Source organism: Rhinatrema bivittatum, chromosome 4 (assembly GCF_901001135.1).
Source record: "Rhinatrema bivittatum chromosome 4, aRhiBiv1.1, whole genome shotgun sequence".
NCBI classification, from domain to species: domain Eukaryota; kingdom Metazoa; phylum Chordata; class Amphibia; order Gymnophiona; family Rhinatrematidae; genus Rhinatrema; species Rhinatrema bivittatum.
Window position 1 is genome coordinate 339,619,453 of NC_042618.1, and position 21,807 is coordinate 339,641,259.

Below are 21,807 nucleotides of genomic sequence, written 5' to 3' on the forward strand. Positions count from 1 at the left end.
TTTTACATTTGTAACTCCTTTGAAAATTCATTCCATAGCGCTCAATTGTCAAAAGGTTTTTTGTGCGTAAATGGGCTTTTGAAAGTTGCTTCGATATATACTACTTTTATGCGTGTAACTCCTTTGAAAATTGTCAACAAAATAGTCTAGGGAAGAGGAGGAGGAGCCTGAGAGAGGAAAAGGGAGGAGCTTCCATGATTTGCAGTCATGCAATTGGCTTGTATTTGAGGCCTAGCACAAAGTACGTAAATGAGAATTAAAATCTGTATTTACCCAGAAAGCTCTGTTTAGGCTAAAGTTGTTTCCATCAGTAACCCCTGTGTAGGATACATAAAATAATGGAAGGGGGTTTCTCTATTGGTTAAAAGTCATTCCTTACAAATTTGTTTAGAGTCGGTCAAGCATATAAACATGTATAGAGACAGCTGTGATGGGCACTTTACCAATTTCTCTTTTCTGACTGGACAGGGAGGACGTACCTCATATCCCTTTCATGAATTCTAGCCCCAACCCGCCGCCCATTAATGCCAGCTAAAATAAAACATAGCAAACTCTACTTTCAAATTCCAACTCTTAACTTCATTCCTGGATTTATCAGTCAGCAACTATGTACGTGGGTCGATTTTTGCTTTGTATAAAAAGTACATGCTGAATATTTCGGAGATTCAATGGATTCAAAACAGGCAGAGTCACTACGTTGTCCTACCATAAATAATAATACAAGAGATATACTGAAATCCCTCTCCTCCTTCCCATGAAAATATCCTACATCTCCCATTAATACTCGGTCGATGTTCTGTACACCACACCAGATCCCAGATCTGGTGTTGTTATACCTCTTACCCTTTGGTGCTTGCTTGTGGCTCAGAGGAAATAATACACAAAACACTAATATATACAGTATATACTGAATATATGTGTGAGTATATTGTGGTACAAGTAAATAGTTATAATAGAAAGCAATGATTATAATAAATGCAATATGAGCAAAAGCAATATTTTGATAAACACTGTTAGGAGCAGTTAACTATGAGAGTTCAAGGCATTTCCTCATCTCTGGTCTACAGGAAACTTTAGCAAAATATTTATTACAAATCTTGCAAAAATTCCTATGTCATTTTTTTATATTAATACAGAATTTTATATACACTTAGACCTTGATAAGTGCTCCACTTTATAGCCAAATGATCATAACAAGAGCCCCATTCCATAAAAACAATGCTCATTCACATCAAAAACATACTTACATCTATCATATATCAACACCCCATTCATACACACCACGTAAGATCAAAGTGAATCAATGCTTATCAATCAGCTAATATAAATTATTCATTCCGAAAGTGTTTCACAAGAAAACTTTTAAATCTTCCCACAATAATTATGCAATGTTTCTCAAAAATATCAACATCAAATATAGGATCAAAGATTTTAACCCCCTACTTATTCAGTTAACATGATTTATATATTCCAAAATTATTTTTAAAATATTTTTTAACTCACACGGCACTTACACCATGTTTCTTTAGAACTATTGCTGGCGAATTCTCGTCTTTAACCTTAATCTTTAATCCCTACAAAGGCCGTTGTTTCAGTGGGATTCAGCTTCTTCGGGGGGTGCATTTATTACCCATCGTCCTGTGAGAGGGTTTAGTACCGGTACATCTCAGCACATTTTCAAAAGATGTCTCATGTTAGACAAGCAGCTTTTAACAGGTATATGGTTTGTTCCATCTGTGAAACTTCCACCGTGTAGATGTTGAACAGCTCACGTGTTAAATATGAGTACTGAAGTGCCAAATACTGTTCCCTGTATGTACCAGGATCAGTCCAGACTGCTACTGTTGTATGGAAAGGAACAAAAATATGTGAGGCTGTTTTGCTTGTTGAATATTGCTGTGCTCCGAGAGCAAATGAAATGCTGTGTGCTTTAGAAGGGAAGCCCCATTAACAAGTAGCAAAAGATGCAAATGTGACAGAAAACTGCTTTTAACATATTACTGTGAGATGTATGTGCCTTCACCTGGTTAATTCCTGCAGCCAGCACTGACATGTACTTTTTGCGGTTCAAGGTATTTGAGATGGCTTTTGCGGCATAATCGGGCAGAGAGGCTTCCCTCACCGAGCGGTTTTACTCTGTGTGTTAAAATAGCCACTGGAATTTTTCAGATAGCATGAGAACTTTTCCAGGATTATTGTCCCATAATTCAGAGATATAGAAACCTTATCTAAGTTGGAACAGTGTGCTTCATTGTAAAACTTCTTTAAGCAATGCACTTAACCGTTTCTGACGAGCATTTAAGCAAAAGCAGTCTTTTATATGTAATAATAGTTATTTCTCCATTATATATTAGTAAAGCAATGTTATCTCATGTATGCAAATATAATGTTCTCTTTTAAGCATAGCAGATTCATATATATGTTACTTGACAGTGTCCATTTTTCACTGGGCACTATTTTCTATCCCTATGTATCACATCTAGGTATCTTGCGATCCACTGTCCCTAAATATTCTAATTCTATTCTATTCGGGTCATCAGCACTGTGAATATCGCTATGGCTCATGATTGAAACGTTGAAGTACTTTAAGATAAGTTGGAATTTTTCAAGAGATGGATTGCTCATCAGTGATATTATACTAACGTAATTTTTGACGGTAGAAACAGCTAATGTCTTTATATTTTAATTGCAATTTAAAAATATCTTAAAAAATATACTTTTTTGCATCTCAATCGTGGGAATTATTCCTGAGATCTGACAGCAATGACCTATGATTACACATAAGGCCGAGTTGAATTAGGCGAAAGCCCTAACGAGGAAGCCTATTATGACGGTCATTTTCTAATATGTTCTAATAACTTCAGTTGTGCAGCGTCGATAATGTGTGACATTTGGTGAAGAGTATTGGGTTACTTTAAGTATATTGGCTATTCCCAACACTTTTTCATAAGATTGTGAAGTCCTACTCTACTAAGCATTAAGGTGACCCTAAATATTCTAACACATTTCTGAACTCTCAGATTCCTCTTTAAGTGCACCTCAGTCCCAATCCTTTTCTAAGGAATGGGGTTTTTGCCATGATCATATCCAATATTGTAATTCACATCCAGAGCAATTGCAATTTCTCTTCCAAAGCATTATTCATAACTCTTGGTCATTGACCTCCCCAAATGCTCCCCAGCTGTGTGTAGCTTTTCCCCGGCATCCTCCACGCACCAGGGCTTCTGGGGAATCCTTGACTCTTTCCATCCTCGGTCTGGTTCCTCAAGGGAAGGAGTAACTGCCACTTTACCCCGGTTTCAAGTTAACTTCCTCGCGAGAAGGAAAAGAAATTCCTTTCCACACCACAGGCTCGGGCTTCTCCCCTTGAGGGGAAGAGGGACCCCTGCAGGACTCCACTCCCACTGGGTGGATCCTCGGGCCTACCAGCCCGCAGGCTGGCTACATCTCTGGAAGTCCCTTTCACACACATTCCCACCCTTAGAAAGGGCAGGAACTAAAGGGCAAAACCCACCATAAACTTCCCACATATATACCTCCAGCTAAAACGTGGTCACCCAATCAGAGAACTCACATACACCATTTTCCCCAAATCACATCAACACATAGACAGTAATGGTTAGCGCTCTAAAAATGCCATCCTGTGGCCGTTTTGAGGTACAACAACAAAACAAGTAAAACCGTTACCAACCATGATAGTTTGAAGAGTCTCCTCCACCCAAACGTCTTGTGCTGCTAGAACCAAGAGACTCAATTTTGGGCGGGTCTCCCTGCATATCAATATCATCAGCATTCACCATGCCCCTTGGAATGCACTGGGGGAAAACGAAGATCAATTTTCACTTTTTTTATAACCAATTTTTCAGGCAATTAGAATGAGTAGAGCTAGCTGTGTATATATGCACAGTGTGTGTCTGCCAGCTGAGCACGCAGTCTATGGTTGGGAATAAAACAACTAATGCCTCCTGCACAGCTGCACCACGCCTTGGCGTAGAAGAGGGTGGAGCTTTGGTTGGTGGATGGGTCATCTTCCATTTCTGGATTAACCCGTGGAAATTTGTCTCCTTCATGTTCTGACATTGTACCTAAAATGAGATTCCAGTTTCCTACTCCAGTTCTCCAATTTTTTTTCACCTAACAGTAAATTGTTATTCTCAGGAGATAAAATGTGTCCTTGACAAGCTGGCACATTGTCAGTTTTTCTTGTTCTTGTCCTTCAGGAATGTCACCTTGGTTCTGAAAGATTACTACCAATGGTTCAGGGATGCTCTACTCAACTGGCTCCAGAAAGCCTATATTACAGCTCTAGAGAGGGTCCAGAGAGCTGTTCAGATGGACCAGGTAACTGCAAGGAGGTGGAAGCACTACCAATTCCCTTGTTTTCAAAATATATTTCTCAATGATTTTGTTTTAGACTCTCCCTGTTCTTTAGCAATGCACAGTAAGGGATTTTCAAGACATTTATAGGTCCGTGAAGTTAGCAAGTAGCTCATGTAAAACAAATTGAAGAAAATTATTTTTCACTCAGAGCATAGTTAAGCTATGGAATTCATTGCCAGAGGATGTGGTTATGGCAGTTAGTGTAACTGGGTTTAAAAAAGTTTGGATAAGTTCCTAGAGGAAAAAATCCATAAACTGCTATTAATTAATAAGCAATAGTAGCTTGAGATTTATTATCTGGGGGAGAGGGGGGGAGAGAGAGAGAGAGAGAGAGAGTTTCCTCACTCCAAAGGTCATCAAATCTTCACAAGAGACCACTGTTCTGTTCGTACGTCTCACGTTGAATGTCAAAGTGGCCCCTAACCCCCTACACTAATACCTAAACCTCATCTCAAGTTACTTGGTGGGCCTCCCATAGGGATACAAATATCTATCTAGGGAGAGGTCATTATGGCTAGGCAGTCTCTCTCTCTCTCTCATGTGTTGTATACAGGAAATACAACAGGTCTGAAAACATTATCACAAATTGCAATAAAAACCATGCCCCTTTTGCTATCGCATGCGATACTTATCACATTTTGATAAATCCAGGCCTAAGTTAGCTAGATAAATAGCCGCACCCTAGAACGGCCCCATTCCACCTTTCACTTAGCCAGATAGCTTTTTAGCAGGATAAATAGTAATTCAGCTTAATGGCAGCCACTGAACACAGCCAAATATTCAAACTCCACCACTTAGCCAGATAAGTCCAAACTTATCTGGCTAAGTGGTGCTGAATATCAACCTCTTAGGAGGTAATTTTTCAAAAGCCCGATACAGTAGCCAGTAAATACAGGCAGAAGTTACACCAGTTTTCAAAGTGAACTTAATGCGCCTGTGTATTCTTTGAAAATGATCCTGCCTACCCTGCCTGCACACGGTTCCACCGTTGTACACAGAAATTTCCAAGGAAAATTTCCAAGGAAAATTTCCAAGGAAAATTTGAAAATCCAAAAGTATGTGCGTCAATTCAAACCACTTCCTAACTCCAGCCCTGGGAAGCGCTCCGCTCAGTCTGGGTAAATTTAAACACGTGGGCAGGCATATAAGTCCTCATATCATGCGGGCAATTTTGTAAAAGGCCATGTCTGCATGTAAAACACTGCTTCACCCAAGGAAATCAAGCCCTTTGAAAACTGCCCTCTCTGTGAGTCAAATGTTAAAATGTTTGAAATTTGCATTTTAAAAGACAATCTGTAGTTATTTTGTGCATATTTTTATGAAGACGTTATATTATTCGGCTGGCACCTCTCCCTCCCCTCCCCACTGGTCTTTCTTCCCCTCAGCTTAAGCCTGTGGCAGAGCTGCGCAAGCACAGCTCATCCACCGTGGACCTGTCCACGTGCTACACGCAGATAATCAGGACGTGGCTGCAGTTGGAGTGGCCGGACCCCGAGGAAGCCTTCATGATCATGGTGAAGTTTACGGAGGTAAAGTCGGTCTAGGGAAGATGATGGAATTCCGGGGGGGGGGGGGCTGTTTGCCTCTCGCTTCCCGCACTCACTCTACCCCCCCCCCCCTCGCTCCCTGGTTACAGGACATGTGCCGTATTGCCATCACTTACTGCACGCTGATCAAGAGGAGGGCTGAGGAAATAGCAGTTCAGGGAGATGAAGGTGATGGTGCTAACAAGGTAAGAGAGATTACAGACAGTGATGATGACTTTGGAAACAGTCAGAAACGTGCTGTGTCCCTGGTATTGACTTCCCAGAAATGCTCTGAGGTGATGGAGAATCACTACTAAATATTTATACTTGGGCAGATTTAGGGACTTGAAAGTGATGGAAACTGCCTAGCCAAGTATCCTCTTAATATTGGTTACATGTTGACCATATGGCACATCCAGTCTGCCCATCCACATCTCCTGCTCAGCTTTGTAGTCTCTTCCTATCCCTCAGAGATCCCCTGTGCCTGTCCTACGCTTTCTTGAATTCTGACACTGCCCATGTCGCCACTGTTTCCATAAGGAGGCTATTCCATGCGTCCACTACCCCCTCTGAAAAGAAATATTTTCTTCCAACCCTTTGGGCAGGCGTTAATTTCTGAAAGTAAAATGTGCGGCTTCGCTGCACATTGTACTTTCTGTATCGCGCCAGAAGAACTAATAGGCCCATCAATATGCATTTGCATGTTGCGGGCACTATTAGTTTCGGGGGAGGGGGGTGGCCGCGCGTTTTTGACGCGTTATTACCCCTTACTGTATAAGGGGTAAAAATAGCGCGTCGAAAACGCACAGCCAAACAGGGGCTAAAGGTGCGCTCGGCCACGCACACCATACTGAATCGGCCCGTAAATGGTCAGCGTATCTTGGTTACTGCTTTAGTCCAATCCTTCTATGAGAGTATGAAATTCCTTTCAGAACTACAGTTCATGTGCAAGTGTGATAATGAGAACCCACAAGAGGGAGGGGGTTACTGAGCTAAAAGCTGGAGCACTGAATTACAAATACCTCTCCCTTCCCCCCCCCCTTCCAGCTTTGCGTGGTGGTGAATAATATCGAGCAGCTGCGCCTGGTGCTCCTGAAGCTCCCATCCCAGCTGGACTGGGAGCGCTTGGAGCAGAAGATGGCGCACGTAATCGAGCCGGAGCAGTTTCAGCACACACTACACATGCAGCTGGAGAGCACCGTGGCCTGCCTGGACCACGAGATCCGGGATGTGGTGCAGGCCCTGGCACAGAAGGTAACTACTGCCTCTCCCCTCCTTTCTGATTTCACTGGTATTAGGTCTGAGGCTATCATTCCTAAGTCAGACGAGTCCTGCCTGCACGCACACAACCTTCCTTTTCTCTCACCCTTCCCTGTTATTGTACCCAGGAAGTGTGTGGCTAAGGTCAGGTTATCGCACCCTGCAGTCCTATTTTCTTCTCCGTTTCAGACTTGGGGCTTGTGGCATTCAACATGTCCTGATGGTGACTTGCTGCAGGATGCTCTGTCTGTGCCTGTGGCAGCCGCAGCACTTATTTGCACAAAAGGAATTAGCCTAGGCCTTTAAAAATTAAAAAAAGAGAGAAACCAAATGCTATATTGAGCTGTTCTATGAAGTGAAGCATAGGGGAGCAAATAAGAGACACCAGGTTAGTATCCGTGCACTGGCACAGCTCAGGACAGATTTCCCAAATGCACCATGGCTTGTTAGAAATGTCATCATCCTTCAGTCTACCCTTACATTCTGTTGCTTCTCTGGAGGACTTTTTCGTTCTGTCCTTGGGAAAACATTTGTATTGTTAGCTTTGTAATTCTAGGTGCACCACAGAAAAGATGGCATGCCTCAGTGGGTTTTAGTAGTACACAAATCATTCTTTCGCTGTTCTACTATATTCATGTTTTGGATAGTCTGGAGTAATAGCTCAGGTTTCCGTTGATTGAAAGTTAACATTTTATATCGAGAATCCTTGAAAAAGAAATTAGGCCTATGCTAGTTACAAAAACAAAATAAATAGGAAAATTAGAGAAGTAAGAAGTTATGGTAACATTCACTTAGACCACAATATCAGAGAGTGACCCAAGGAAAATGAAGAAATTGAATTTTTATTCCTTCTTAAATAAGGAAAAAAAAAATAAACAGGAAAACATTTAGCACAAGAGTTCATGATTCTGTCTCATGTTTTTCTTCCATCTATGGTCAAATCAAGGGTTTCAAGAGGAGCCAGTGTTGACCAGCATCATATTAGGTCTTGACTGCATCCAAAAATGTTTGAAGCTGGCATGGTTCATAAAACACACAGGTTTTATCCTCATATTTAATACAAAGAAAATGAAGGAGGAAGTTCACCCCATAGCATAGCTCAGGTTTCTGATGACAAATAGCCTGACAGCACCTAGTCATAATAGTGTTTGTAAGAATGGGCTTGGCATGGTAGGTGGTGTTTCCAAAACCTTAATGCCTACTCCTTCATGCAACGGAAGCTGTGAAGCAGAAGGGGCTTGTTCATGACGTGTGCTGCAGGATGAGTTATTTTTAATGCTGTCCAGTATCTCTGCTGAAAAGGTGGATTCGACTTTTACATCTTTCTCTGTTGTCGTGGCAGCTAGAGGCTGATGTCACCAAACACATCCAGGGTCTGTCTGCCTGCAGTGACTCCAGAGAGCCGGGGGATGTAAGTAGGGGCTGCAGGAAGCCTTTGCTCTCATTTTTTTTTTTTTTTGGTATCATAGATTTGCACCTTCGCCCTTCTCTGCCTTTCAGCCTTCTGGAGAGGTAAAGTGCCTTCGTTTCCACAGCAAAAACCCACAGCAATAGTGGCCATCCACACCCTTGCTGCAAACTGGGGAAAACACGTCAGGCAGTCCCGCCTCCTTGTGGGCGGAGTTTCTGAAATCACTGATTCAAAGAGGCAGGTCTGCCAATCGGAGCCCACTCACTGGAGCCCAGCGCTGCCTTAACCTAAGCATGAAGTGATATTCAACATTTAAACATTTTCCAAAACTTTTGTGCTTTAAATTTCAATCTGATTTGATATTTGATATATTGATATTGATTTATAGAGGTATGTAACTAAGAAAGTGAATGTCAGAAAGCCACATAAACCATCAAAAGTATACAAAACAGGCAACCAGCACCAGGTACTCCAAGCTATATTACAAAAATGCTTTAATAAAGCAAACAAGAACTTAAAAAAAACATCATTTCAGTTCCCAGACTAATGTCAGTTCCAGTCTGGCTACCAAAATGGTATTTCTAAGTTGCTCTGTGCTCTATTAAAAAAAAATTTTCCATCATGAATTGAGGCATGCCTGGCTTTGGTTGCCAGTTTTATATATTTTTAATTTCACCATATGTCACTTCATTTTTCTCTCCATTTACCTTTCTTTCCTTCAATTGCTCTACATTTTCTATTTGCCTTGTGTTCTTTGTCTCAAAAAATCTCCCCTCCCTCATGGTCTCCCTCCTTGACCGTTTTGCTAGCTTCCTTGTTTCTCCCCTCACTGTCTCTCTCTCTCTGCTTCTTCTGGCAGTGCATCATCCCTTTGATGAAGTTCCTGGAGGTGCAGCTGCAGTACATGAATGAGAACTTGGTCCAAGAGAACTTTAACAGGTGAGCCGCAGTGCCCGGACCTTTCCCCACTCAGCATGGACGACGAGGGCTTACCTTTTGGAGGCGTGACTGTTGGCATATCTGTTTCAAGCGCTCGTCATGCAGCACCGTACAACAGTGGTGCTCAAATTGGTCCCCAGGCACCCCCTTTTAGCCAGCTGAGTCTTCAGGCTATCCCTAATGAATATGCAAAGAAAAATGTGCATGCACTACTTCTGATAGCTACTTCTTGTCTGCCGGTGGAAGACTAGATAGCAGCAGCAGTATTCCCTCTGCTTTTGTGTGTGTGTGGGGGGGGGGGGGGGGGGAGCATGTGTGCAAACCAGTTCTCATGTACAAAGGTGTGCACAGGGTTCTTTCAAACACCATTCTATTCCTTTTCATGTGCGTGCTCTGTTTTCCCGTGTGCGTGCGTTTCATGACCTGCGGGTACGCCTGCGCATGCTCAGCTTACAGAGAACATTGCTCAGCGGTAGAAAGGCACCGCATGTGCTTGCTTGCGCTTGATCCGACAGATCCCTGCAGCACAGCTTTTGATGGAGGAAAAAGGGACAAGATCACATTACCCTACTGCTGACTGGAACATCAATAACTGCCTGCTGAAAGCAGAATCGCCATTAAAATTCTGTGTCCACATCAACAGGGAACTCAATATTCTGCTGAGTTGCTGTCCCGTTAGACTCCTGCAAGGACACTTCGGTTCTTGCTGAATGTGCCAGCGCTGGCAGCAGTTGGACTGGCAGGGACAAGGCATAAGATCTCTAGTTATTGTGCACCTGGCGAATTCTGTGCCAGTATGGCTAGGCCAGGAGACGAATAATAGCCAAGTGTTTGGTTAGTTATTATGTTAATCTGACTGAGAAATGGGCTTGTTGAGGACTTTTTCCTGTGGATCGGGGAAGTAAGATATCTCTGGCAAAAGGTTGGGATATTAGGACTGGTTGATGATCAGGAATGAAAGTTCAGGGCTTATCTTTATGAATGATGTTAGCTTTTTAAATCTTCAGAGGTCAGTCTAGTGTAGCAAAAAAATGACAGGAGTCGGGTGGCACCTTATAGACTAGCCAATTTATTGAAGAGAGAGCTTTCGAGGGCTGTTTATGCATCTGACAAACTGGACACTGTCCTCGAAAGCTCTCGCTTCAATAAATTGGTTAGTCTATAAGGTGCCACTTGACTCCTGTCATTATTTTGTTAACGTTTTGAGTTATTTGCTTGACTTTTATGTAGAGGACTCTTGAAGAATATGATTTTTAACTGCTGTTAATTGGTGTCATTTTTTTGTGCGTTTGTATTATATTTTGTATTTTGTATTATGTTTTATTTTTGTTATTGTAAACTGTCATAGGAGATACTCCATAAGGATGGTGAATCAAATATTAACAGATATTCATTAGGGATATTCTGAAAATCTGACAGTGTCAGGATCTTTGATGGAGCAATCATGTGCTTCTCTGAGTTAGTGGGATTTTTCTTCTTGGCTCTTTCTAGTGAGTCTAGCACATGCCACAGCTCCTGGATGGATAGTGCTGGAAACCGAAGTCCTTCATTTATCCACAGAATGGATAAAGCTAGGGCAGCAATAGAACAACTTCTCCCCACGCTGCTCTTTAGAGAAGTCAACTGTAAGGGTGAAAGGGGTAATTTAGTCTCCATGCCTGACTAATCTTCAGCTCTCTACGCAGATTGCCAAAAATGGTGCCAATTGGTACCAACTTGTTTTGGGTGGTTTTCTATTGATGTGGGCATCTGTGCATTCGGAATTGGACTGAGACCATTGAGGGGGAAAGCATGCAGTGGTCATGATCTTGATTGATACGTGCCCAAGATTAGGAATCTTATTGCTATTGTAAAAACAGATTTTTCTTAATCTAGTAGATATGAAGTTTTACACAAAGTTTGCTCGAGTCTTAGTGATGTTGATGATTGCTGTCTATGCCCCCCCCCCCCCCCACCTCGTCTCCTACAGCCTCCTTGCATTGCTGTGGGCCCACATTCTCGCTATATTAACTGATGTCTGCAAACAGCCGGTTACCTCACCCATGTATTACAAGAGGCTGCAGGTTGCCCTGAAGGTGAGTCTGCTTTAAATGTGACAGCCAGCGGGACTGTCTCTGTGTGAGGGGGGCCAGGATGGTTGGGTGGCAGCTCCGTATGTGACATGCCGCAGGACAAGTCACTGTGGGGGAGGGGGGCAGAGGGTAGAACTGGTCCTTGAGCAGACTGAAGGAAGCACAAAACGCCAAAAAATGCAATTAATTAATTGGAAGTCAGTAAACAGTGGGCGAGGAGCAGGTTGGAACCCCCCCTTGTGAGGCGCTAAAGTATTTTTCCCTAATTTCTTTAGAACCTGGAGCTTTGCTTTCACGGAGAGGGATGTGGACTGCCGCTGGAAGACCTCCACACTGCCGCTTTTGCTGTAAGGACCCTATCTGATTCTCTATAACATTTATGACAAGGAAGAGGGACAAACAAGTATATGGTCACCCGGGAGAGAGGACAGCAGTCCTAACTGGTTTATAGGATTGTTATGATTCTGATCAGCCACATTTACCAAACAGGCTGGCTTGCACTTGTACTCTCAACAGATTCCCAACCGCCCCCACCCCACCCCCCCTTTAGTGATGGGAGAACTGGAGAGTGCCATTTAACACCTTATAATGGAAGCAGTAGGTGAGGCCCGACTCCCCCTACCCCCTTCAGGGGAGAATTCCATTCTGTAGCAGACCCCTCCCCAGGATCTGTGGCGGTTGCCGGCTCCATTACACAGCATCTCTCCTAATAACCTTCACCTGCCTCGTTCTGCTGTTGTGGTGCAGCGCCGGGTTTGGGATGTATGGAAGAAACGTCTGGTTTTTAAGGTTTAAAAACCCAGCAGCCTAAATCAAAACCATTTGTTTACCCACCTTGCCACGTTTGTGTTTTTGCCTCCCCAGGCCCTGGAGAGTGAACTGGAACTCTGCTCGTCCAGCAGTCGGGAACTGATCCAGGAGTATTTCAGCAAGAGGATTCAGCAGCAGGTGAGAGAACCTCCAGGAATGGGGGGGGTAAATAGGCCGTCTGCTGTGACCTGGGACTTCCAGGCCTGGGCCCGGCCTCACATGCCACACATTTTCAGCCGGACAGCTCTGGACCTGGACTTAACGTTTTTTTTTTTGTTTTTTTTACTGTAAAACCTAAAACCATGTTGAACTGCAGAAGCGGCAGAGCTAGGAGGAGGTCTTTCCTCTTATTTTAGTTTGGTTACTCATATTCATCAATTTGATCACCTTATTCCATCACATGGGGTTCCCCAGTGGGATTATGGATTCAGGGGGGTCCCTAGAGAAACCAGTTTTGGTCAGACATTAGTTTCCTGCCATTGAGCAGCACGGGCACGGTTCTAGTCTTCCGTTTAATCTTAAAAGCCAGGTCTAACCTCGCACACTCTCTTCCTCTCTGGCATCCATAGCTTGGCCATCTGGAGGACAAAGCAGCTGTTTGTGCTGGGATCCTCAGGTGCACAGGGGAGGCTTTGTTTTTTCTCTTTAGGATACAGCTTAAGCTTCTGTCTTCTTGAGAAGCAGCTCCTGCCCATTCACAGTACAAAAGCTGGGAGAGCGGAGGTAGGACTCACAGTTTCCAGAGTACCGTCACTCTCCCCTCTTCCTCTTTTAAGGGTGACACCCTTAACTAAGAACATCTGCCATTCTACTCCAGTCTTTCACACCTCCCTCTCCCTGCAAGATTTCAACAGCATCACTTTCTTAAGTATAACTGGAAGTCACTAAAATGTCGCATCAGCGGGGTGAGAGGTGTGCGTTGCAGAAGTGGGGATGGTAGGTTATTATTCCTAGTCATGTGGCAGCATGATACAGAGGCAGTAGGGCAAGAAAGGTCAGGGGAAAGTTATTGGAGGTTATTTATGAAGTCTTGGGCTCTGCCTGTGATGGGATAACTTAGTGCAGGTACATTCACAGGGCAGTGCATGATAATCTAAGTCCACTCCTTAGGATCAAGGCCATGTCCTTAACAGGATCCTAAAAGTCTCAGTGTCATAGTTTTCATCCTGTGTTAATTTTTTCTTTCTATTTGCAAGGATGCGACTACTGCTGAGAAGTATGGAGCAGTGACTGTGAAGGTTGCTTACTGCCATTCAGAGCAGAAACTCAGAGTAGAGATTCTTAACGCGGTCAACCTCATCCCACTGGACTCAAATGGTGAGAAAAACAATGACTGTCACAGTCCAAGCAGAACAAAACAGCAAGTCAGGGGTGATTTGAAGTATGTGTGTGCGTAGAGAGACACGCTTTCCTGCACATCTGCAGCAAACGCTGGTGTTGTCTATGACAAGGGAATGCAGGGCTGGCAGGTGGGTTAAGGAGAGCAGACCATAGTGGTCCCACTGCAGGGAGTCTGCAGTATCTAGCTATGGCCGAGAAATGAAATTCACTTCCAGGGGCTATATAACCTTGGTAACAAGCAGCAGTTAGAGGCGTATCATGTTGGCTGACTCAAAAGTCAGTTGATACTATACAGCCAAAGGAAGCAGGTTGTCAGAAATGTGTGGTAATTTAGCACTATACCACTGCAAAAATATTTTGTCCACATTTTTGGGCTATTTTTAAGAGCCTTGGGATCTGGTCAGTTTATACCCACAGCTAGAGCCAGTGCAAAGGTATTAGGCTCCCTAGGCAAACCTTAGAGCCTTGTGCTCGCCCTCCCAATGCCCCTGTCCTGTCCTCTCTGCCCACAGTCCTCTCGGCACATGATGAAAATTCTGCATTTATAATAACAGATTTTACATGAAAAAAGACAGTCAAAGTACAGTCTTCTGAATTAAAAATGTCACTTACAACATGTATATTACAGTTACATGTGCTGCTGAGGTGCTAACCAGAAAACCCTTCAAAAAAGAAATCCATTTCGTGTTATGGTATTATTGCAATATGCATTGAGTATGGTCTTGGCCCTCAGAAAGCCATAAATAAACTGAATTAACAACTGCAATATAGTAAAACTCTCATACCAAAACAGTACTAACTGCCAGCACTCATTCAGTAAAAGGCAATGTTGTAAATATTATACCAGGCCCTAAAACACCAATACACCTCCTATTAGGAAAATACAACATAAGAACATAAGAAATTGCCATGCTGGGTCAGACCAAGGGTCCATCAAGCCCAGCATCCTGTTTCCAACAGAGGCCAAACCAGGCCACAAGAACCTGGCAATTACCCAAACACTAAGAAGATCCCATGCTACTGATGCAAGTCAAGCAATAGATCCCTACACAGAAACTACATCCTAGCAGAATACTTTACCTCAGTCACACATGCAGAACATAGACAAACCTTCACCAAATTCAAAATAAAGAAACCTTAAGGTATAAATAGAAACGTGCAGACAAAAATTGAATTGGAAAATGCAAGAAGCCAGACTCTGTATGCAGTGCAACAATGGAAAAAAAACATTGCCTCATAAAAACATCCTCATAAAACATCAAACAATACAATAAAGAAATATAAAACAGCAATCATAATAGGAAAATCAGACTGACTGCATTTCATCTGGTTTCATGTAATGAGATCACTAAGATGATTAGTCAAATGAAGCTTAATTCCTTCTTTCCCGACCCTTGTGCTTCTTTTCTAGTGAAAGGAAGTTTAAATGTTCTATTAGAGCATTTGTATATTACTGTTAACATATCACTGACCTTAGGAAAATTTCCAAGAGCATTGAAGGAGACTATTATTCATCCATCAATTAAGAAATCTGATGCTGATGTATCTCAAGTTGCTAATTTCCATCCTGTCCCATGCCTTATTTAGGTAAAATTATTGAAAAGGCAGTCATGGTTCAGTTGTCTGCATGATTAGAGGAATTATACTTTCTAAATGATAAACAATCAGGATTTTGGAGACTTTTTAGTACTGAGACTAAGATGGATGGATTCAGTCCTGGTATCTTTAGATTTCAGGGCCACGTTTGATACCCTTGATTATTGTATACTATTAAATCAACTGAAGGAGATTGGAATTGGGGAATTGCCTTCTCATGGGTCACATCTTTTTTGGAAAAGCGAACACTGCGAGTGAAATTGGGTCCCTCTTGGAACCCTGGGAATCGCGTTGGGGGGGAAAGCCAGGGTTCAGTTTGATAAACCCTTCTGTTTAATGTCTGTGTAAATTGATTAGAAAATTGAATTTACAGTGCAATATGAGATGATCTCCAGTTATACTGTGAGTTAGGCTCTTTGTGCCTGGATTCTACTGATAGATTAAATCAGGATTTGAGAGAAGTTGTATTACGGTTCATTTAAAACAGATGTTTTATTGATTAGGAAGGCATCTGTAGTCTCCGAACCTATACTGATTTTAATGGATGATATTAAAATCCTCATTCAGCAAGAGATTCTGATTTTAGGAGTGCTGCTAGATTCTGAGCTGAACTTTCAAGATCAGATTATAGAGGTAGTATTGTCTTGTCTTTTATATCTTTGAAAGATTTGTAATCTTCAGTCTTTTCTGTCTCAAGACATAAGAACATAAGAAGTTGCCAAACTGGGTCCGACAAATGGTCCATCAAGTCCAGTATCCTGTTTCCAACAGTGGCCAATCAAAGTTACAAGTACCTGGCAAATACCCAAACATTAAATAGATCCCATGCTACTAATGCCAGTAATAAGCAATGGCTATTCCCATAAAGGTAGATTTTAAAAGGGCTGTGTGCCCATAAACATGCGTTTCTTGCTGTGTGCAAAAATACACGCTATTTTATAACCTATACGTGTAGGTTATAAAATACTGTTCAAGCGTGCACATAACATATGCATGCCATTTTGCTACAGCATTGGGAGAGAGAGAGCGAGACCTTAAGGCTCAGACTGATACTCTATATATGGACCATTGTAAGAGGGTGCTTTGGCTAAAACAGCTATCACCTCACCTTTTAACCATGCCGGTAATTGTTTGGCCTTCCTTCCTTCCACCTTTCTTAATATTATTATTATTCCTGCTACAATTATCAGTCAATTAGATTATTGTAATGCTGGTGTGACTAAAGTCCAACTCCATAGACTATAACTTACTCAAAATAGTGCTGCATGCTTCTGCCTGGATCTAAGTTCTAGGGATCATATCACCCCAATATTCAATTTATTATATTGGTAGCCTATCTTTCAGAGGACTGATTTTAAAAATCTTAGTTTACTTTTTAAAGCATTGCATGGATTGGAGAAGAGACGGCTGAGGGGGGATATGATAGAGGTCTTTAAGATCATGAGAGGTCTTGAACGAGTAGATGTTAATCGGTTATTTACACTTTCGAATAATAGAAGGACTAGGGGGCATTCCATGAAGTTAGCAAGTAGCACATTTAAGACTAATTGAAGAAAATTCTTTTTCACTCAACGCACAATAAAGCTCTGGAATTTGTTGCCAGAGGATGTGGTTAGTGCAGTTAGGTTCAAAAAAGGTTTGGATAAGTTCTTGGAGGAGAAGTCCATTAATGGCTATTAATCAAGTTTCTTAGGGAATAGCCACTGATATTAATTGCATCAGTAGCATGGGATCTTCTTAGTGTTTGGGTAATTGCCAGGTTCTTATGGCCTGGTTTGGCCTCTGTTGGAAAACAGGATGCTGGGCTTGATGGACCCTTGGTCTGACCCAGCATGGCAATTTCTTATGTTCTTATTTATTAGATAGGTTTGTAGTATATAAGCCTCAAAGGAATTCACAGTCTTCACAAGAAAATAAATTGTGTGTTCCCTCACTTAAAAGAGGTTAGGTTAGTTAGGACACGGAAGAAGCATTTTCATTTAGCGGTCCAGTTATGTGGAATTTGATTCCTAATTAAATTTGTGCAATTATGGATTTCTTGAGATTTTGTAAGCACAATAAAGGTTGTTTTTGTTATGGATATTTTATTATGTAATTTTATGTAATTGTGAAATTGTTTTTGTAAAACTGTCCAGAGTCCTATGTGAAAGGGCAGTATATATATATATATATATATATATATATAAATAAATAAAAAAATAAAAAGATAAATATTTCAAAATAGCTAATTAAAAACATATATATAAATATATATATATAAGTTCTAAAAATTTCACAAACATCAATAAAATATTTCAAAACAGTGGACACATTAGATAACATCCAATAATTAAAACTAATAAGGATAAAACAAATCCCCTGCTCCTCCATACCTGGGAAATTTTGTTTTCCAGTCACCCTGCAATTGTTGTGGATCAGTTTGAGGGAAGTGTTCCTACCTCACTCTGACACAAAACACATTTTCATTCTCACACACAGTCACACACAAACACACCGTCACTCATTCTCACTCATGCCAGGCCTCTCCCTCTCTTCTATGACTGCCGGTGGGATGGGCGCCGCCAGCAGTCCTCTGAGCCACTTAGCTCTTCGGCCAACAGTGAGATAGACTCTGCTAGTGGACTTGGTCTTAGCACTGGCAGGATTTTGTCCCCTTTCCCGCCTCCCCCTGGCCCATGAACCTTGGAGCTCTAAGTGACCACCTAGTGCAGCGTTTCCTACCTCTGTCCTGGAGGCACACCTATCCAGTCAGGCTTTCAAGTCTGCCACAATGAATATGCATGAAATAGATTTGCATACCCTGGTTCTCCAATGTATGCAACTCTAGCGCATGCATTTTCATTTTGGATATCCTGAAAAACCTACTGGTTAGGTGTGCCTCCAGGACAGGGTTGAGAAATACTGGCCTAGTGGAAGCCCTGACCCTGTTAACATGTGTTAGTGGAGTGAGATGGCTCCAGACTTCACGGGGGAGGGAAAAAAGGTTTGCCCCAAGTATAAATAAACAAACTCATTAGTAAAAATGAGTTTTCTCCTGGTGGGATGTATGATGCTACTCTGTAGTGCTAGTTATACTTTATGGCAAGTAAAAGGCCATTTTAACTTAGCTTAACCTGTTCCACAGATTGATAAGCTTAAAGTCAGCTAGCTGAAATGCTCATGAAGAAGTCTAGCTGTCGACTTTCTGGGGGGAAATAGAAGGCAAATTCTCATTTTTGGCTGGCACAGGAGATTAATGGAGACTTCACAGTAGGCGTTCCATGCTGACTTTTCTCTCCGCTTCATCTGCCCCCAGGTTCTAGTGACCCGTTCATCCAGCTGACCCTGGAACCACGCCACATCTTTCCTGAAGTGGAGGCTCGGACAACACAGTGCAAGAAGAATGACCTTCACCCTCTATTTGACGAAGTGTTTGAATTGTGTGTATCAGTTAAGCCTTTTTCCTAGCTTTAAATACCAGTTCGTGAATATCAAATGACATTTGTTAGAATGGTGAAACAGTTCATCAGTCACTGTAAATGGTAAGACAAAGAATAGCCGTACAAACAGCAGTGCCTGCTTCAGCTGTTATGAGTCTCTGGAAGCCCAGTAGTCAGAGGGAAATGAACTGCAGGCATAGTAGAAGCTGTAGATACAAATGAATAGTAGTGAATAGGAATAGCTGAATAGGAATAGGAAGCTAGGAACAGGTGAAAAGCGATGCTTCATAGGATCTTGTAGAGAAGGATTCAGGATGAGCTGTTAACATGCCAAGAGCCTCGGTGTCAAGGATCAATAGGAAGAGGAGACAGAGAGCGAGAGAGAGTGCTTAAAATAGGAACATATCAAATAGAAAGTTCCAAAACATTCAAACAATAACCAATCAGTAAAAGAGCTCTGCCCCCTGCATAGACTCTAAGCTATGCAATATCATAAGATGACACAGGGTAGCAGTATAATAAACATACAGGGCCAAACTTTAAAAGGTGCGCATAGGCGTAGATTTGTTCACGCAACCCAGTGCGAACAAATCTATGCCCGATTTTATAAAATGTGTGCGCTGCCGCGCGCATGTTATAAAATCCAGGGTCAGCGCGCAAGGGGGTGCACAGTTGTGCAATTTGCGCGCGCCAAGCCGCTCAACCTTCCTCCGTTCCCTCCATGCGCGCGTCGCTGAGCCTATGCAAGATAGGCTTGGCGCGCTCCGAAATCGGAGCGGCCTCGGAGGGAACTTTCCTTCTGCCTCCCCCCACCTTCCCCTACCTAACCTGCCCCCCAGTCCTATCTAAAAAAAACCTCATACCTTTGTGGAAGAAGTTACGCCCGCCGGCTGGCCCACAATCCCGGGCACAGCGGCAAATGACCACTGTGCCTGGAGGATCTGGCCACGCCCCCGCCCCAGACCACTCACGATCCGCCCCTTTTTGCAAGCCCCAGGACATGCACGCGTCGATGAGCCTATGCAAGATAAGATCAGCGCGCGCAGGGGAAGCTTGGGGCAGCTTTTCAGGGGTTACGCACGTCTGCAGATAAATTTACAAGCGTAGCCTACATCCAACATACTTTTAGTAGACGCATTAGGCTGCAGGAGAAAACAACGTGCGTAGTTTTGGATTTTCAAAATTGTTCACATTCCTTTGGATGGAAAAGGGAAGCTGCAGAAAAAAGCAAGTGCAGATTTCTGGCGGATACTTCCTCCTGTACAGTTTTCAAAGGAAAAATACACGTGTACAAAATCCAGTCTTTGTATCAAAACACACAGTTTTCAGAATTGCCCGCAAAAAGATCTTCAGCTGGTGGAAAACCTGTTCCAGGGACTGATCTGGGCAGCCTCTGCTCTAGACTCATCACTAAAACTAAATGACCACTAAATTAGGAAATCATCAGAGCTGGCTTTAGCAAAGGGCAAAATAATCGCCAGATTGAATGCCAGTTCTGTTCCACTCGGAAGGTTGCTCCTGTACCTTGAAATAAGATCAAGGTGACGTGAAAGAGTAATTTGCTTGTCGGCCTTCAGCAGAGTCTGAGCACCACACGAGCTATGCAGGGACCCAAGCGATCGTACAGGGAAGTTTCCGAGAGCATCTCTAGTCCTGGGCTAATCCAGGGCTAATCCTGGGCTAATCCAGGCCACGTTCCCCCCTCCGTCCCAGGCCACGGAGGGGGGAACGTGGCCCTGCCCTACCTTTCCAATCCATGGCTTCCCTGACTTGCGATGTCCCCTCATAGCCATTTGTTTTTTTCTCTGTGCTTCATGTTTTACCGAAGGATATCCTTCATGCAAGCCTCCTTGCCTGTCTTATCATTGCAGTTTAGTCTCTCCCGAGCAATGTGAACAAGACGGAGCTTGCCTTCTGCTCACAGTCTTTGACTACGACACGTTGCTATCCAATGACCTGGAAGGAGAAGCATTTGTGGCACTGCATAACCTGCCGGGGCTGAAGGAAGAGGATCAGGTGGATTTATACAGGATTACGCAGACCCGACTTCCACTCGTCCACCCCAAGCCCAGTGGTATGGCCCTTTACCTTCCTCTTTGTATTAGTTCTTCTGGCTCGTTGATGACAGCTGCTGAGGCCTTTGGCTTAGTAGGCCCTATTGAGCCTAACGATTAGGGGTCAGTACAGCTAGTCCAGTGGGGGAATTTCGATAAAGAGGGCTGGGCAGCTACAGCAGTAACAGGCTCAGTCCTTTTCTCAAATACTGATGTCTCTGACTATCGGGGGTGATCCAGCTCTCAGCTCTTCCCATCATACCCTATTACTTAATCTGAAAATGCACTCATGTTTATTTTGTAGCTGCTGGGCTCACAAGATGAAGTCATACTTAATAGGGGGTGGCTGAGATAGACAAGACCGGTAAGAGATCCCTGGCCAGTTACACATAAAGGCTCAGGGGACTGTAAGACCTGTAGAAGCCTTTTTCAATGGAGATGAAAGCCCAAAAGAGCAAGACGAAACTGCTCTGCTACAACTGAAAGGAATGAGCCAGTAATAGCATACATGTAATATGAACACTTTTTAAAAAAAAATCTACAATGATTCCTGCTAGAATAATTTCGCATTGATATTCTACTTTTCACCAAAACGTGATCCTGATGCCGCTTTGTTATGCTAGCCTACAACTGTACAAGCAGCCAATGCTGGGGTGGAAACTGTGGAGGTGCCCGATCTCTCTAGAAGCTTCTCACAGGGTAAAGGGAGAAGGAAGAGTGTTGGCATTACAAGTGGCTTAACCTAACTGCACAGCAATAAAGCAGTCCATATTCAGATGCATTTAGCCAGCTAACTCAGAATATTTGGGCACTTATTAGCTGGCTAGGATTTAGCTAAATAAGTTAGGGGCATTCTGGGGGTGTAACTTGTAAGATTTGAGTTAGCTACCTAATTCCAATATTCAGAGTTAGCTGGATAAGTTAGCCGGCCAAGTCTGGTTGGCAACTGTAAACCTATCCTAAAGTTAGCCGGATAAATTTAGCTGATTTAATTTTAAG

The 21,807-nt window shown here is 42.9% G+C and overlaps 1 protein-coding gene across 3 annotated transcripts in view; it reads left to right on the forward strand.

Annotated features, from left to right (window-relative positions):
- The window catches only part of UNC13D (unc-13 homolog D), a 109,390-nt gene that overhangs the window by 80,721 nt on the left and 6,862 nt on the right, over positions 1–21,807 (forward strand). For all 3 annotated transcript variants that reach the window (XM_029600484.1, XM_029600481.1, XM_029600482.1), the window contains exons 21-32: positions 4,221–4,341; positions 5,766–5,909; positions 6,017–6,112; positions 6,954–7,160; positions 8,509–8,577; positions 9,437–9,516; positions 11,486–11,591; positions 11,864–11,935; positions 12,453–12,536; positions 13,595–13,715; positions 18,631–18,754; positions 20,626–20,828. In XM_029600484.1, the coding sequence (XP_029456344.1) occupies positions 4,221–4,341; positions 5,766–5,909; positions 6,017–6,112; positions 6,954–7,160; positions 8,509–8,577; positions 9,437–9,516; positions 11,486–11,591; positions 11,864–11,935; positions 12,453–12,536; positions 13,595–13,715; positions 18,631–18,754; positions 20,626–20,828 (1,427 nt within the window). The remainder of the gene's footprint in view (positions 1–4,220; positions 4,342–5,765; positions 5,910–6,016; positions 6,113–6,953; positions 7,161–8,508; positions 8,578–9,436; positions 9,517–11,485; positions 11,592–11,863; positions 11,936–12,452; positions 12,537–13,594; positions 13,716–18,630; positions 18,755–20,625; positions 20,829–21,807) is intronic.